This window comes from Pristis pectinata, chromosome 14, assembly GCF_009764475.1.
Source record: "Pristis pectinata isolate sPriPec2 chromosome 14, sPriPec2.1.pri, whole genome shotgun sequence".
Taxonomy (NCBI): Eukaryota; Metazoa; Chordata; class Chondrichthyes; order Rhinopristiformes; family Pristidae; genus Pristis; species Pristis pectinata.
In genome coordinates, this window is record NC_067418.1 from 50650862 (window position 1) to 50666119 (window position 15258).

General features: G+C 50.0%; 1 protein-coding gene across 1 annotated transcript in view; it reads left to right on the forward strand.

The window, feature by feature from the left end:
- Positions 1–15258, forward strand: part of LOC127578013 (mucin-6-like) — a 121571-nt gene that overhangs the window by 62441 nt on the left and 43872 nt on the right. Inside the window, exons 11-15 of the mRNA XM_052029719.1 lie at positions 5584–5721; positions 10841–10999; positions 13203–13360; positions 13444–13723; positions 14779–14909. Of these exons, the coding sequence (XP_051885679.1) occupies positions 5584–5721; positions 10841–10999; positions 13203–13360; positions 13444–13723; positions 14779–14909 (866 nt within the window). The remainder of the gene's footprint in view (positions 1–5583; positions 5722–10840; positions 11000–13202; positions 13361–13443; positions 13724–14778; positions 14910–15258) is intronic.

Here is a 15258-nt window from a genome sequence, read left to right on the forward strand (position 1 = left end):
TCCAAATGTGGCCGGACCAAAGTTTGATGGTTTTATATACCTCTAAGCAGCCACCTCTCGGGCCCCTTCAGTACAGGAAACTGGTATCGAACGAGTCCATTGAGGTTTATCGGGCATATAGGAGAGAACACAGAACAGTCTCGCGCAGGAATGGGCCCTTCAGCTCACAACGTCTGTGCAGACCACGATGCCAATTTAAACAGCACACCTGCCTCCACACGGTCTGTATCCCTCCATTCCCTGCCTGTTCGAGTGTCTGTCTAAATGTCTCACAAATGTTATCATATCTGCATCCACTTCCCCTTGCCTTCCAGGCACCCACCACTCTCTGTGGTTTAAAAAAAACTTGCCCCCTAAATCCCCTTTAAACTTGCCACCTCTCACCTTAAACCTATGCTCTCCAGTATTAGATATTTCAACCCTGGGAGAAAGATACATGCTGTCTAGTCTGTCCGTGCCTCTCGTAATCTTATAAACTTCTATCAGGTCTCCCCTCAGCCTTCGCCGTTCCAGAGAAAACAACCCAGGTTTTGGAATTGGTATTGGTTTATTATTGTCACTTGTACCGAGGTACAGTGAAAAACTTGTCTTGCAGACCGATCATACAGATGAATTCATTACACAGTGCATTGAGGTGGTACAAAAGCAGAGCAAAGTGTCGCAGCTACAGAGAAAGTGTAGTGCAGGCAGACAATAAGATGTCGGTATTTGTATTGGTTTATTATTGTCACTTGTACTGAGGTACAGTGAAAAACTTGTCTTGCAGACCGATCGTACAGGTCAATTCATTACACAGTGCTTTGAGGTGGTACAGGGTGCATTGAGGTAGTACAGGTAAAAACAATAACAGTACAAAGTGTCACAGCTACAGAGAAAGTGCAGTGCAATAAGGTGCAAGGTCACAACAAGGTAGATCGTGAGGTCAGAGTCCATCTCATCGTATAAGGGAACCATTCAATAGTCTTATCACAGTGGGGTAGAAGCTTGGTGGTACCTGCCCTCAGGTTCCTGTATCATCCACCTGATGGGAGAGGAGAGAAGAGAGAATGACCCAGGTGGGTGGGGTCTTTGATAATGCTGGCTGCTTCACCGAGAGGTAAAGACAGAGTCCAAGGAGGGGAGGATGGTGTCAGTGATGTGCTGGGCTGTGTCCACAACTCTCTGCAGTTATAGGATGCTTTCTATGGTGCATCGATAAAAGTTGGTGAGTGTCAAAGGGGACGTGGCGAATTTCTTTAGCCTCCTGAGGAAGTAGAGGAACTGGTGAGCTTTCTTGGCCATGGCATCTACATGATTTGTCCAGGACAGGCTATTGGTGATGTTCACTCCCAGGAACTTGAAGCTGTCGACACTCGCAATCTCAGCACCGTTGATATAGAGGTGCAAGGTCATAACGAGTTTGTCCCACCTCTCCCTATCGTTAACAGTCTCTGATCCAGGCAGTATCCTGGTAAACCTCTTCTGCACCCTCTCCAAAGCTTCCACATCCTTTTATAGGGCGATCAGAATTTCACACAATACTCCATATGTGGGTCCCCAAGTGTGATCCAGCTGCAACATGACTTGCCGGCTTTTAAACTCAATATCCCGACTGATGAAGGCAAGTCTGCTGTAAAACATTTCTGCCACCTTATCTACATATCAGGGAGCTATGGACTTGTACCTTATGATCCCTCTGTACATCACTGCTCCTGAAGGTCCTGCCATTTTACTGCATACTTTCCTCTTACATTTGACCTCCCAAAGTGCGACACCTCACACTTGTCCAGATTAAACTCCGTCTGACACCACTCTGCCCAAACACATCTACATCCTGTTGTGCCCTTTGACGACCTTCCTCACTGTCCCGAACTCCACCGATTTTTGTGTCATCTGCAAACTTACTAATCAGTCCAACTAATATTCTGTCCAGATTAGTTCTACATATCACAAACAACAGAGGTCCCAGCACCGATCCCCATGGAACACCACTGGTCACGGACCTCCAGCCAGGATAACACCCTTCTGCCCTCTATGGCCAGGTTTGTATCCCATCCACCAAATCCCCAAGTATCCCATGTGCCTTAATCTTCCGGATCAGCCTACCATGAGGGAACTTGTCGAAGTCTTTACTGAAGTCCATGTAGACAACGTCCACTGCTCAACCCCTATCAATCATCGTCATCGCCTCCTCAGAAAACTCAATCAAGTTCGTAAGACGTGACTCCTCCACAAAAACCCTAATAAATCCATGGTTTTCCAAATCAACAGGTAGCTCCTATCCCTAAGAATCTTCTCCAATAATTTCCCCGCCCCTGTTGCCCTTTATAAACAGAGGAACAACATTGGCTGTTCTCCAGTCCTCTGGGATCTCGCCTGTGACTAAAGGGGATACAAAGATCTCAGTCAAGGCCGCAGCAATCTCCTCCCTTGCCTTTCTCCAGAACCTGGGTAAATACCATCTGGCCCTGGGGACTTATCCACCTTAAATTTCTTTTAAACCATTCTTGATGTCAACATGCCCTAGAATATCAGCATACCCCTCCCTGATTTAACTCCCCTCCATGTCCTCCTTCTGGTGAATGCGGATCCAAAGTACTCATCTAGTTTCTCACCGGTTCCTCTGACTCCAGGCATGAATTCCCTCCTTTGTCCTTGAGTGGCCCTACCCTCTCCCTAGTTACCCTCTTGTTTTTAGTGTACTGTATAAAATACGTTGCCATTTTCCTAAATCCTACTCACCAAGGATATTTCACATGGCCCCTCTTAGCCCTCCTGATTCCCTGCTTAAGTTCTCTCCAGCTTCCTCCAAATTCCTCAAAGGCCCTGTCCGATTTCACCTTCCGAAACCTTATGCATGTTTCCTCTCTCTATTGACTAAATTTCCAACATCTGCCTCACAGGAACACGTTGGTCCTGAATTCTCACCAGCCGGCCTTTAAATAATTCTCACATGTCCGATGTGGACTTTCCCAAAAACAGCCGCTCCCAATCTACTCTTCCCCAGCTCCTTCCTAATACTGTTGTAATTAGCCTTCCCCCAATTTCAAACTGAAAAAAGAAATGAAGAGGGTAAAAAGGGGGCATTGAAATGACCTTGGCAAGCAGGATTAAGGTGAATCCTAAACCTTTTTATCGGTATATTAGAAGCAACAGGGTAGCCAAGGAAAGAGGAACCAAGGACTGCAGATGCTAGAATTCAGATGAAAAACACGATGGTGCTGGAGGAACTCAGCAGGCCAGGCAGCATCCGTGGAGAAGGGTCCTGACCTGAAAAGGTGACCACCTGATTTTCTCCACGGGTGCTGCCTCGCCTGCTGAGTTCCTCCAGCATCACAGTGTCTTTAGCTAAGGAAAGAAGAGGTTCCCTCAGGGACCAGAGTGGTGGCCTGTGTGGAGCCAGGGGATGTGAGTGAGGTATAAATGAATACGTCTCATCAGTATTCACCAAGGAGCAGGATATGGAGGCTGGAGAGTTAGGGGAAGGGGGTACGCTGATGTTCTGGGGTATGTCTGTGTTGGGAAGAAGTGTTAGAAATATTGGACCGTAGCGGTCAGCATAATGCTGTTACAGCACCAGCAACCCCAGTTCAATTCCGGCTGCTGTCTGTAAGGAGTTTGTATGTGCTCCCCGTGTCTGCGTGGGTTTCCTCCAGGTGCTCCGGTTTCCTCCCATATTCCAAAGACGTATGGGTTAGTGGGTTAACATGGGTGTAACTGGGCGGCGTAGGCTCATGTTGTATAGATAAAGTTTTAAAGGGGTGGATAAATCCCCAGGGCCTGACAGGACCTCTCCCGGGATGCATAGGGAAAGAAGTGAGGAGATTCCCAGGGCTTCTGACAGAGAGTTTTGCATCTTTCTTCACCACGGGCGAGGTACTAGAAGACTAGAGGGCAGCTAATGTTGTCCCCTTGGGGCAGCAGGGATAAGATAAGATCTCTTTATTAGTCACATGTACATCCAAACACACAGTGAAATGCATCTTTTACGTCATGTGTTCTGGGGGCAGCCCGCAAGCATCGCCACACTTCCGGCACCAACATAGCATGCCCACAACTTCCTAACCCGTATGTCTTTGGAATGTGGGAGGAAACCGGAGCACCCGGAGGAAACCCACGCAGACTCGGGGAAAACGTACAAACTCCTTACAGACAGCGGCAGGAATTGAACCCGGGTCGCTGGTGCTGTAATAGCGTTACGCTGGAAACCACAGGCCGGTGCGCCCTGCATCAGTGGTAGGGCAGTTGTTCAGAAGATTCTGAGGGGAAGGGTTTACGTTCACTGGGAAAGGCAGGGAGTGATTAGGAGGAGTCAGCATGGTTTTTTGTCAGGGGAGATCGCGTCTCTCAGATCAGAGCTTTGTGAGGATCTAACTAAGAAAATTGATGGAGGCAGAGTGGCCGACATGGTTTACATGATCCAGAGATTAAGACACAAGTGATCTGAGGTGTGTTGGCAAAGTGGATCCATGGCTGGCTGAGTGATTGAAGCCAGAGAGCAATGGTGGAGGAATGAAACACACGACGATGTTGAGTGACTCTTCGTCCGTGATCAGTTCCGCAGATCTCCCGTCCACATGTTTTCACTCACCGACCTTTTTTGGAGGTTTATAAGATCATGAGGGGCATGGAAAAGGTGGACGGTCACAGACTTTGCCCCAGCGCAGGGGAGTCTGAAACTAGCACGGTAGTGTAGCGGTTAGCGTAACACTATTACAGTACCAGCGACCCGGGTTCAATTCCCGCCGCTGTCTGCAAGGAGTTTGTACGTTCTCCCCGTGTGTCTGCGTGGGTTTCCTCCGGGTGCTCCGGTTTCCTCCCACATTCCAAAGACGTACGGGTTAGGAAGTTGTGGGCATGCTATGTTGGCGCCGGAAACGTGGTGACACTTGCGGGCTGCCCCCAGAACACTCTACGCAAAAGATGCATCTCATTGTGTGTTTCGATGTACATGTGACTAATAAATAAATATCTTCTCCTCTCCTCTCTCCCCTCTCTCCTCTCTCCCCCTTCCCCCCTCCCCTTCCCCCCTCTCCCCCCTCCCCCCTCCCCCCTCCCTCTTCCCCCTCTCCCCCCTCTACACCCCTCCCCCCCTCTTCTCTCCCCCCTCTCTTCTCTCCCCCCTCTCTTCTCCCCCCTCTCTCCTCTCTCCTCCTCTCACATGGGGAATGGATTTACAGAGCACTTCCTGACAGAGCATCGTGAAACAGATCAAAATGACTTGAACTTATTCACATATTTCCCGAACCTCACAACTAACCCATATTCACTGCTCAACGTGCATTGTGATACAGAATCTAGAGGACGTGAATCATCCTCGGGTTGCCCAGCCCTGGAGCAGGCGAGAAGACATCACAACCTGTTCAGTAATGTTTTTCTCCCTAGGCATCTCTCTCTGTCCCACAGAATGTGTCCCGATACAGCTCAGGATTAATCCCACGCACTCGGCCCAAGACCACAGAGCCGAATCCGTGAAATGTCCTGAAATGATTTAGTTGTTTCTCTCATTGAGTGTTCTGTGTCTTGTCCAGGGGCCCGACTATGTCATACAGAGTGGGCACCCAGCACTGTGGTGACTAACCCAATTACCCTGTTTGCTTTCAGAGAATATTACAATCTACAGGCAGTCTTCTACCTACGTACAAGTCAGCACTCTGTTTGGCCTGGAGGTGCAGGTCCAGGTTGCCCCGGTATTTCAGGTCCAGGTCAATATTGGGAATGAGTTCTATGGCACCAACACAGGTAAGGGTTTCGCGCGCTGCTGGGTCCATACCCACACACCGAAAATGTTTGCACTCCATGTTACAGAGGCTAAGGGGGGGCTTTAGAATTGGAGTCCAAGCCACACAGCGCTGAAACAGCCCGCTCACACCACCGTCTCCAAAAGATTGTGAGGTTATCCTGAGAGGTAACTCACCGGCCTTCAGTTATAAACACAGAAAATGGCGGTGGTGGGATTGGGAGTGGACCAGAGTTTCCCTGGTCTGGGATTGGGAGAGGACCAGAGTTTCCCTGGTCTGGGATCGGGAGAGGACCAGAGTTTCCCTGGTCTGGGATCGGGAGAGGACCAGAGTTTCCCTGGACTGACTCCCAGCTGTGGATTGGGAGTGGACCAGAGCTTCCCTGGACTATCTCCCAGTGTGGGATCGGGAGTGGACCAGAGTTTCCCTGGTTTGGACTCCCAGATGTTGGATCAGGAATGGAGCAGAACTTCCCTGGACTGGCTCCTAGTGTGGGATCAGGGGTATTGGTATTGGTTTATTATTGTCACTTGTACCGAGGTACAGTGAAAAACTTGTCTCACAAACCGATCGTACAGGTCAATTCATTACACAGTGCAGTTACATTGAGTTAGTACAGAGTGTAAAAACAACAATAACAGTAGAGAGTCAAGTGTCACAATGGGGTGGACAATGGGGGGGGAGAATTGAACCCGATCTCGGGAAATGTAACTGGGCGAGCGAAGGACCATAAGAATGTAAGGTCGTTGTGCAGAAGGAGATGGATCTACTGGAAACTCAGGCCCTGAATGAGGCGAAGGCAGATTTCAGTAAGATCGGACAGGATAAGACAAGAGAGGACCGGGAGCAACTACTTGCAGCTAAATCCACAGCAACCAGTGGAAGTTATTCTAAAAATTAAATAGTGAGAGTTCAGGGCCAACGTGTTCCTGTAAGGGTGAAAGGTAGCAGCAAGTCCAAGGAACCCTGCACGCCAACGGGCGTCACAGGTTAGATAAAGCAAAAAAACTAGGTTATGCCAGTTTTACAGAATTGACAATGGGGCAGACTCTTCAGGAGTAGAGAGAGTGCAGTGGGTACTGAAAGAAGAAATTGTGGGGGGGGGGGGGGAAGAGTGGACACAAAATATCACCGATGGATAAGAGTAAGGGAAGTCTCAAAGCATTTTCAAGGTACATTGAGAGCAGCACAGTAACCAGGGAAAGAGCAGGGCCTGTTAGACACCGCAGTGGCAAGGTATACATGGAGCCAGAGGATGTGGGTGAGGTCTTAACTGAATACTTCTCACCTGTATTCATTGAGGAGACACACACCATAGCTGGAGAATCCAGGGAGGAGGCAGTGAGATTCTTGAATGTGTTAATGTTAAAATGGAGATTTTAGATGTTTCAACAGGCTTTAAAGTTTGATAAGTCCCCAGGGCCTGATTATCACAGCACAGAAACAGGCTCTTCGGCCCACACCGTCCATGCTGACCTGGTCTTCTGCCTGGTCCCATCTACCTGCACCCAGACCATATCCCTCCAAACCCCTCCCACCCACATACCTACCCAAACCTGTCTTAAATATTACATTTGAACCTGCATCCACCACTTCCGCTGGCAGCTCGTTCCACACTCGCACCACCCTCTGAGTGAAGAAGTTCCCCCTCAGATTCCCCTTAAATATTTCACCTTTCACCCTAAACCTATGACCTCTAGTTCTAGTCTTGCCCAAACTGAGGGGAAAAAGCCTGCATGCATTCACCCTATCTATACCCCTCATCATTTTCTATACCTCTCCGTGCTCCAGGGAATAAAGTCCGAACCTATTTCAGCCTATCCCTGCAACTCAGGTCCTCAAGTCCTGGCAACATCTTTGTAATTTTTCTCTGCACTATTTCAAGTTTATTGATAACTTTCTTGTAGGTAGGTGACCAGAACTGCACACAGTACTCTAAATTCGGCCTCACCAATGTCTTTTACAACTTTAACATAACATCCCAACTCTTGTATTCAATACCCTGATTTATGAAGGCCAATGTGCCAAAAACTCTCTCTATGACCCTGTCTACCTGTGATGCCACCTTCAAAGAATTATGGATCTGTATTCCCAGGTCCCTTTGTTCTACCACACACCACAGTGCCCTACCATTTACTGTGCAAGTCTTACCCTGGCTTGTCCTCCCAAAGTGCAACACCTCACACTTGTCTGCATTAAGTTCCATCTGCCATTTTTCAGCCCATTTTCCCAGCTGGTCCAGATCACTTTGCAAGCTTTGATAGCCTTCCTCGCTGTCCATGACGCCCCCAATCTTGGTGTCATCCACAAATTTGCTGATCCAGTTTACCACATTATCATCTAAAACATTAATATAGATGATAAACAACAGACCCAGCACCGATCCCTGCAGCACACCACTAGTCACAGGCCTCCAATCAGAGAGACAGCCATCTACTACCACTCTCTGGCTTCTCCTGCTAAGCCAATGTTGAATCCAATTGGTTACTTCATCCTGAATGCCGAGCGACTTAACCTTCTGGAGCAGCCTCCCATGTGGGACTTTGTCAAAGACCTTGCTAAAGTCCATGTGGACAACATCCACCACTTTCCCTTCATCAACTTTTTGGTAACCTCCTCGAAAAACTCCTATAAGATTAATTAGACCTGACCTGCTATGCACAAGCCACGTTGACTATCCCTAATCAGGCCCTGACTATCCAAACTCTTATATATCCTGTCCCTCAGAATGTCTTCCAATAATTTACCCACGATTGATGTCAGGCTCACCGGCCTATAATTTCCCGGCTTATTCTTAGATCCTTTCTTAAACAATGGATCAACATTAGCTATCCTCCAGTCCTCTGGCACCTCACCCGTGGCTAAGGATGTTCCAAATATCTCTGCCAGGGCCCCTGCAATTTCTGCACCAGCCTCCCACAGGGTCTGAGGGAACACCTTGTCAGGCCCTGGGGATTTATCCACCTTAATTTGCCTCAAGACAGCAAGCACCTCCTCTTCTGTAATCTGGATATGGTCCATGACATCACTACTCTTTTGCCTCACTTCTATAGTACCTGTGTCTGTCTCCAGAGTAAATACAGATGCAAAAAATTCATTTAAGATCTCCCCCATCTTTTTCAGCTCCATGCATAGGTGACCACGTTGATCTTCAAGAGGACCAAATTTGTCCCTTACTATCCTTTTGCTCTTAATACAAGTATGGAATCCCCTGGGATTCTCTTTCACCTTGTCTGCCAGAGCAACCTCGTGTCCTCTTTTTGCCCTCCTGATTTCACTCAAGTGTTCTCTTGCATTTCTTATACTCCTCAAGCGCCTCATTTGATCCTAACTGCCCATACCTGATATGCACCACCTTCTTTTACTTTACCAGGGCCTCAATATCCCTCCATAACCAAGTTTCCCTAAACCTGTTAGCCTTGACTTTTATTCCAACAGGAACATACAGATTCTGTACTCCCAACATTACACTTTTGAAAGCCTCCCACTTACCAAACATCCCTTTGCTGGAAAACAGCGGATCCCAATCCACAGCTGCCAGATCCCTTCTGATGCCATCAAAATTGGCCTTCCTCCAATTTAGAATCTCAACCCAGGGACCAGTCCTGCCCTTCTCCATGATTATCTTGAAACAAATGGAATTACGATCACTAGATCCAAAGTGTTTCCCAACACTCACTTCTGTCAACCTGCCCTGTCTCGTTCCCTAAGAGGAGATCCAGGATCGCATTCTCTCCAGTTGGGACCTCTGCGTATTGATTAAGGAAACTTTCCTGAACACATTTGACAAACTCTATCCCATCCAATCCCTTTACAGTATGGGAGTCCCAGTCAATATGTGGAAAGTTAAAATCACCTATTATAACAACCTTATTTTTCTTGCAGCTGTCTGCTATGTCTCTACAAGTTTGTTCCTCTAAATCCTGCTGACTATTGGGAGGTCTATAATATAGTCCCATTAACATGGTCACCCCTTTCTTATTCCTCAGCTCCACCCATATTGCCTCTGTAGACGAGCTCTCCAGTGCGTCCTCTCTGAGCACTGCCATGACATTTTCCCTGATGAGTAGAGCCCCTACTCCCCCTTTAATACCCCCCCTCTCTGTCATGTCTAAAACATGGGGACCCTGGAACATTGAGCTGCCAGTCCTGTCCCTCCTGCAACCAAGTCTGGTCCAAAGACTGCGAGCCCATGGGCTTTCGCAACAGCCGGGACCTCCTGGTGGCCACCCACTTCAATTCCACATCCCACTCCCACACTGACATGTCTGTCCACAGCCTCCTCTACTGCCGCGCTGAGGCCAGGCGCGGGTTGGAGGAACAACACCTCATCTTCCACCTTGGAAGCCTCCAACCTGACGGCCTCAACATCAATTTCTCTAACTTCTGGTAACCCCTCCCGTCTTTCTCCCCCATTTTTCCCCCGCCTTTGTTTTCCCTCCTTCCTGTGGCCCCCTCACCCCTTCTCTTTCCCCTCCCCTGATTTCTCCAACTTCTGGTAACCCCACTGCTTTTTTTACTTCCCCCCCCCCACTCCTTTGTCTTCCCTTATTCCTGTGGCTCCCTTCCCCCCACTTCGACCACCTGTCCATCTCCTCTCCTCCCCTCCTCTATCCTTTATTCCAGGGTCCACTGCCCTCTCCTACCTGATTCCTTCTTCATCAGCCCTCGGCCTCCTCTACTGATCACCTCTCAGCTTATTATATCTTCCCCCCCACCTACCTTCCCCCTCTCACCTGGACTCACCTGTCCCCTGCCCGCGTGTGCTCCTTCCCCTTCACCACCTTCTCATTCCGGCTCCTGCCCTCTTCCTCTCCAGTCCTAACGAAGGGTCTCGGCCCGAAAGGTTGCCGACTGTTCATTTCCCTCCACTGATGCTGCCCGACCTGCTGAGTTCCTCAAACGCTTTTTGTGCAGAGCCAATGAGATCTGAGGCAAATTGGCAAGTTGGATCCAAAATTGGCTTGACAATAAGATTGATTTCCGGTGTGGCTTGCTTGGATAACGTAGGATACTGTCACATTTACTTGGCAGAGCAGTGAAGTCCCTCACAGGAGAAATACTGTGTTTCACAAGACACGTTCTGTATGTGACCATCTGCAGTGTTTGCTCTGTGGCAGGGCTGTGTGGGAACTTTAATGGTGATCCCAAGGACGACTTCTGGAGCAGCATGGCAGTGCTGGAACGTACGGCTGCACCTTTTGTGAACTCGTGGCAAGTTGACCATCTCTGCGAGCCCGCTGTTAACACGGGGCCATGCACGTCCCTCTCTACAAACTGTAAGTGGGCTTTGCAAATCTGCAGCTTGCTTGTGGCTAAAACTTGCTTTAAAGATCCTCATCGCCAAAGGAAGAACAAATCCCTTGAAGGTGTGTTCGGGACAGTTGGGCTGGGCTGAGGGTTTGGGAGCCTCCCTGTGCATCGGTGGGTCGTTTTGTGACACTGGGAGTGAGGCTACTCCCTCAGCAAATCCTGCCAACTGGAAATGTACAGATGGGGAATCCCCAGTAAACACGTGCACAGCCCTGAACAACACATGAGGGGCATAGATAGGGTGGACAAGCAATATCTCTTTTTCCCATTATTGAGTGATCCAATACCAGAGAGCATGCATTTAAGGTGAGAGGGGGTAGGTTCAGAACAGACGTGAAGGGTAAGTTTTTTTTTACTGAGAGAGTGGTGGATGCCTGGAATGCGTTGCCTGATAGGGTGGTGGAAGCAAATTCACTGGGGGCTTTGAAGGGGGGCTTGGATGGGCACATGAATGAGAGGAAAATAGAAGGATATGGGCATTCTGTAGGTAGGAGGGATTAGCTGTGTCAGCACGACATTGTGGGCCGAAGGTCCTGTTCTGTGCTGTACTGTGTTCTATGTTTCCCCCACAGAAGGAACACAAACTGAAGTCTCCACTCAACACTGGACTAACACAGAGGGAGCTGCATCCTGTATCTAACCCAGGGTGAACCTACCCTGGGTGTGTATGATGAGACAGTGTTGGGAGAGCTTTGCTTTCCACCCAACCTGTTGTGTCGGCCCTTTGTGTGTTTGCTGGTATATTGTTAAGGGAATCTCACACTACCTGCCTCGGTCTTTGATGTCAGTGTGGCTGATATTGTTCATTTGCCAGATCTGATGTGACTGACGATGTAGATACACCATTGAGGGATCATTAACAGGACATTAATTTTATTTTTATCAGGGGGTTACCCTCCAAACAAGTGCCATCTGCTAATGGACGTAATGAGCATTTTTGGAAGATGCCATAATTTGGTGGATCCAGAGCCGTTTGAAGAGGTGACAACAGCTTTATACAACGCAGTTTTGTAATCCATAGAAAATGAACAAGAGCTGAGATACTTTTCAACAATGCTTTGAATTTACGATGCGTGATTTCCCAGATAGTTTCTTAAAACTAGCAATGACATTCGTCGTGGGTTTACTGCTGAAGTCAATAATGACGGATGTGAGGAAATGAAACGGATGAACTGCATCTCCTGTTGCTCACACCTTCTGGCCCCAACTCCAGATACAACCTCCCCATTCTGTCTACTTTTGACCAACAGTAGACATTTCTCTCAATGTAAAAAGGTCTCATTCCTGAGACAATCTGTCTAAGAACATAGAACATAGAACACTACAGCACGATACAGTCCCTTCGGCCCACAATGTTGTGCCGACATTTTATCCTGCTCTAAGATCTATCTAACCCTTCCCTCCCACGTAGCCCCCCATTTCTCTATCATTCATGTGTCTAAGAGTCTTTTAAATGTCCCCAATGTATCTGCCCCCACAACCTCTGCCGGCAGTGCGTTCCACACACCCACCACTCTCTGCGTAAAAAACTTACCCCTGACATCCCCCTTACACCTTCCTCCAATCTCCTTAAAATTATGCCCCCTCATGTTAGCCATTGTCACCCTGGGAAAAAGTCTCTGACTGTCCACTCGATCTATGCCTCTTATCATCTTGTTCACCTCTATCAAGTCACCTCTCATCCTCCTCCTCTCCAAAGAGAAAAGCCCTGGGTCACTCAGCCTATCCTCATAAGACATGCTCTCCAATCCAGGCAGCATCCTGGGAAATCTCCTCTGCACCTTGTCTCAGGTCAGGTGGGATCTCAGTGGCCTGAGGTGCTGCCACTGCTTCTCTCCACAACCACCCCCTCCCCACCCAACCCCACCCCACCCCCACACACCCCCACCTCCCTTCCCACCCCCATCCCACCACCCACCCCAACACCCCAAAACCCCCACCCCTCACCACACCCACCCCACCCCCGCCTGACCCGCTGTTTCCTGTGTTTCCCGTTTTATCCTGGATTTCCCGCACCGGCGGTTCTTCGGTTTTCTGACGGGAGCGCTGCCCTGGGTGGCCGTTGGCATCGACTGAGCGAGGGACCCGCATCCGCTACAGGGACAGAGGCTGCGCCCTTCCCCCTCCGGTGACGGGGGGGCGGGCCCCGTCCCCCGTCCCTTGGCTCAGGCAGCCAGAGGGCCGCCCAGCGGGAACCCCCCGGCTTCACTCCGCCCCGGCGCACTCGGGCGCTTCCCCGGGTCTCTCGGCCCAGGATTCGGCCGGCACAGCAGATCCTCCGCGGAGATTACCTCCACCAAGGCAACCGTCCCCCAGGCCATGATGTTGTCCGCACGTTTCGTCCAGAGGGAGGAAGGGAGGGGGTGGTGTGCACTTTACCTGAGATGTTGCTAATCCTGCCGTTCTTCAGAAATGCCTGTTTGAGATGTGTAATTATGCACGGACCCCCGACTTCCTCTGTGCGGCCCTGGGGTTGTACGCTCGGGCCTGCGCGGCCAAGGGGCTGCTGCTGGACGGCTGGAGGAACACCGTGCAAGGCTGCAGTAAGTACTCACAGGGACACGGAGCACCCCCTGGGGAAAATCTGCCGCCGTGGTCAGGAGGCGTGGGGATCCACAGAGACCCAGCTGCGTGGGTTCGGAATTGGCTCGCCCGCGGAGGGCAGCAGATGGAGCGTGTTCTGCCCGGAGGTCAGCTGGGACCAGTGGTGTCCCGTGGGGGTCCGTTCTGGGACTCCTGCTCCTTGTGATTTTTAATAAATGACTCAGATGAGGAAGTGGAAGGGTGGGTGGGTAACTTTGCAGATGGCGCGAAGGCTGGAGGTGTGGTGGACAGTGCAGAAGGTTGCCGTAGGTTACCACGGGATATAGGCAGGATGCAGAGCTGGGCGGAGAAGTGGCAGATGGAGTTCAACCTGGAAAAGTGTGAAGTGATACACTTTGGAAGATCAAAGGTGAAGGCGGAGTACGAGGTTAATGGCAGGATTCTTAGCAGTGTGGAGGAACAGAGGGATCTTGGGGTCCACGTCCATAGATCCCTCAAGGTCACCGCGCAGGTCGATAGGGTTGTTGAGAAGGCGTATGGCGTGTTGGCCTTCATTAGTCGGGGGATTGAGTTCAAGAGCTGCGAGGTGATGTTGCAGCTCTATAGAACTCTGGTCAGACCACGCCTGGAGTATTGTGTTCAGTTCTGGTCGCCTCATTATAGGAAGGATGTGGAAGCTTTAGAGAGGGTGCAGGGGAGATTTACCAGGATGCTGCCTGGATTGGAGACCATGTCTTATGAGGATAGGTTGAGCAAGCTAGGGCTTTTCTCTTTGGAGCGTTGCAGGATGAGAGGTGACCTGATAGAGGTGTACAAGATTCTGAGGGGCATAGATAGAGTGGACAGCCAGCTAGGGCCAATACCAGAGGACATCCGTTTAAAGTCAGAGGAGGAAAGTTTAGGGTAGATGTCAGAGGTATGTTTTTTACACAGAGTGATGGATGCCTGGAACACACTGCCAGGGGTGGTGGGAGAGGCAACAGGGACATTTCAAAGGCTCTCAGACATGGACGTAAGAAAAATGGAGGGTTAAGGGCTGTGTCAGAGGGCAGGGTTAGATTGATCGTGGGGTAGGTTTAGATAGGTCAGCACAACATCATGAGCCGAAGGTCCTGTACTCTGCTGTACTGTATTCATGTTCTCCGTCGTCAGAAGCCTGTCCATATTCTCAAGGATCCCTGCTGCACCTCACTACCTTCAGGAGTTGACTGCCTCAGTCCTGGGCTCCAGAGAGTCTGGTGTGTCTCAGGGGAGGTGGGAGTGACCCTCAGGGCCCCCGGGGAAGATGTCGGTGCACACTGGAGCCCTGGTGAGAAGGAGCGCTTCCACACGGTGTGTCAGCATTGTGCTAACATGCCCCGGAGCAGACTCCCAAGGCAGCAAAGGCCGAGCCTCACTCACCGGCAGGGCTGACGTCACTGAGGAGGGACTAGCTGCGACGACAAGGAGGTGTGAACAGAGGGCCCCATCCCAGGACGAAGTACAGCACTAACGAGCCAGGCTGGGACTGGGGCTTGTGATGCCGTCTTCAGTGTGTGTCACACGGGCTGTCTGATGACAGAGAGGCAGCAGAGAAGGCAGGAGAAGTGACGGGACAGTCAAGGTCAGTGTGGCCAGGGGACATTGGAACTGGTTTATTATTGTCACTTGTACCGAGGCACAGTGAAAAACTTGTCTTGCA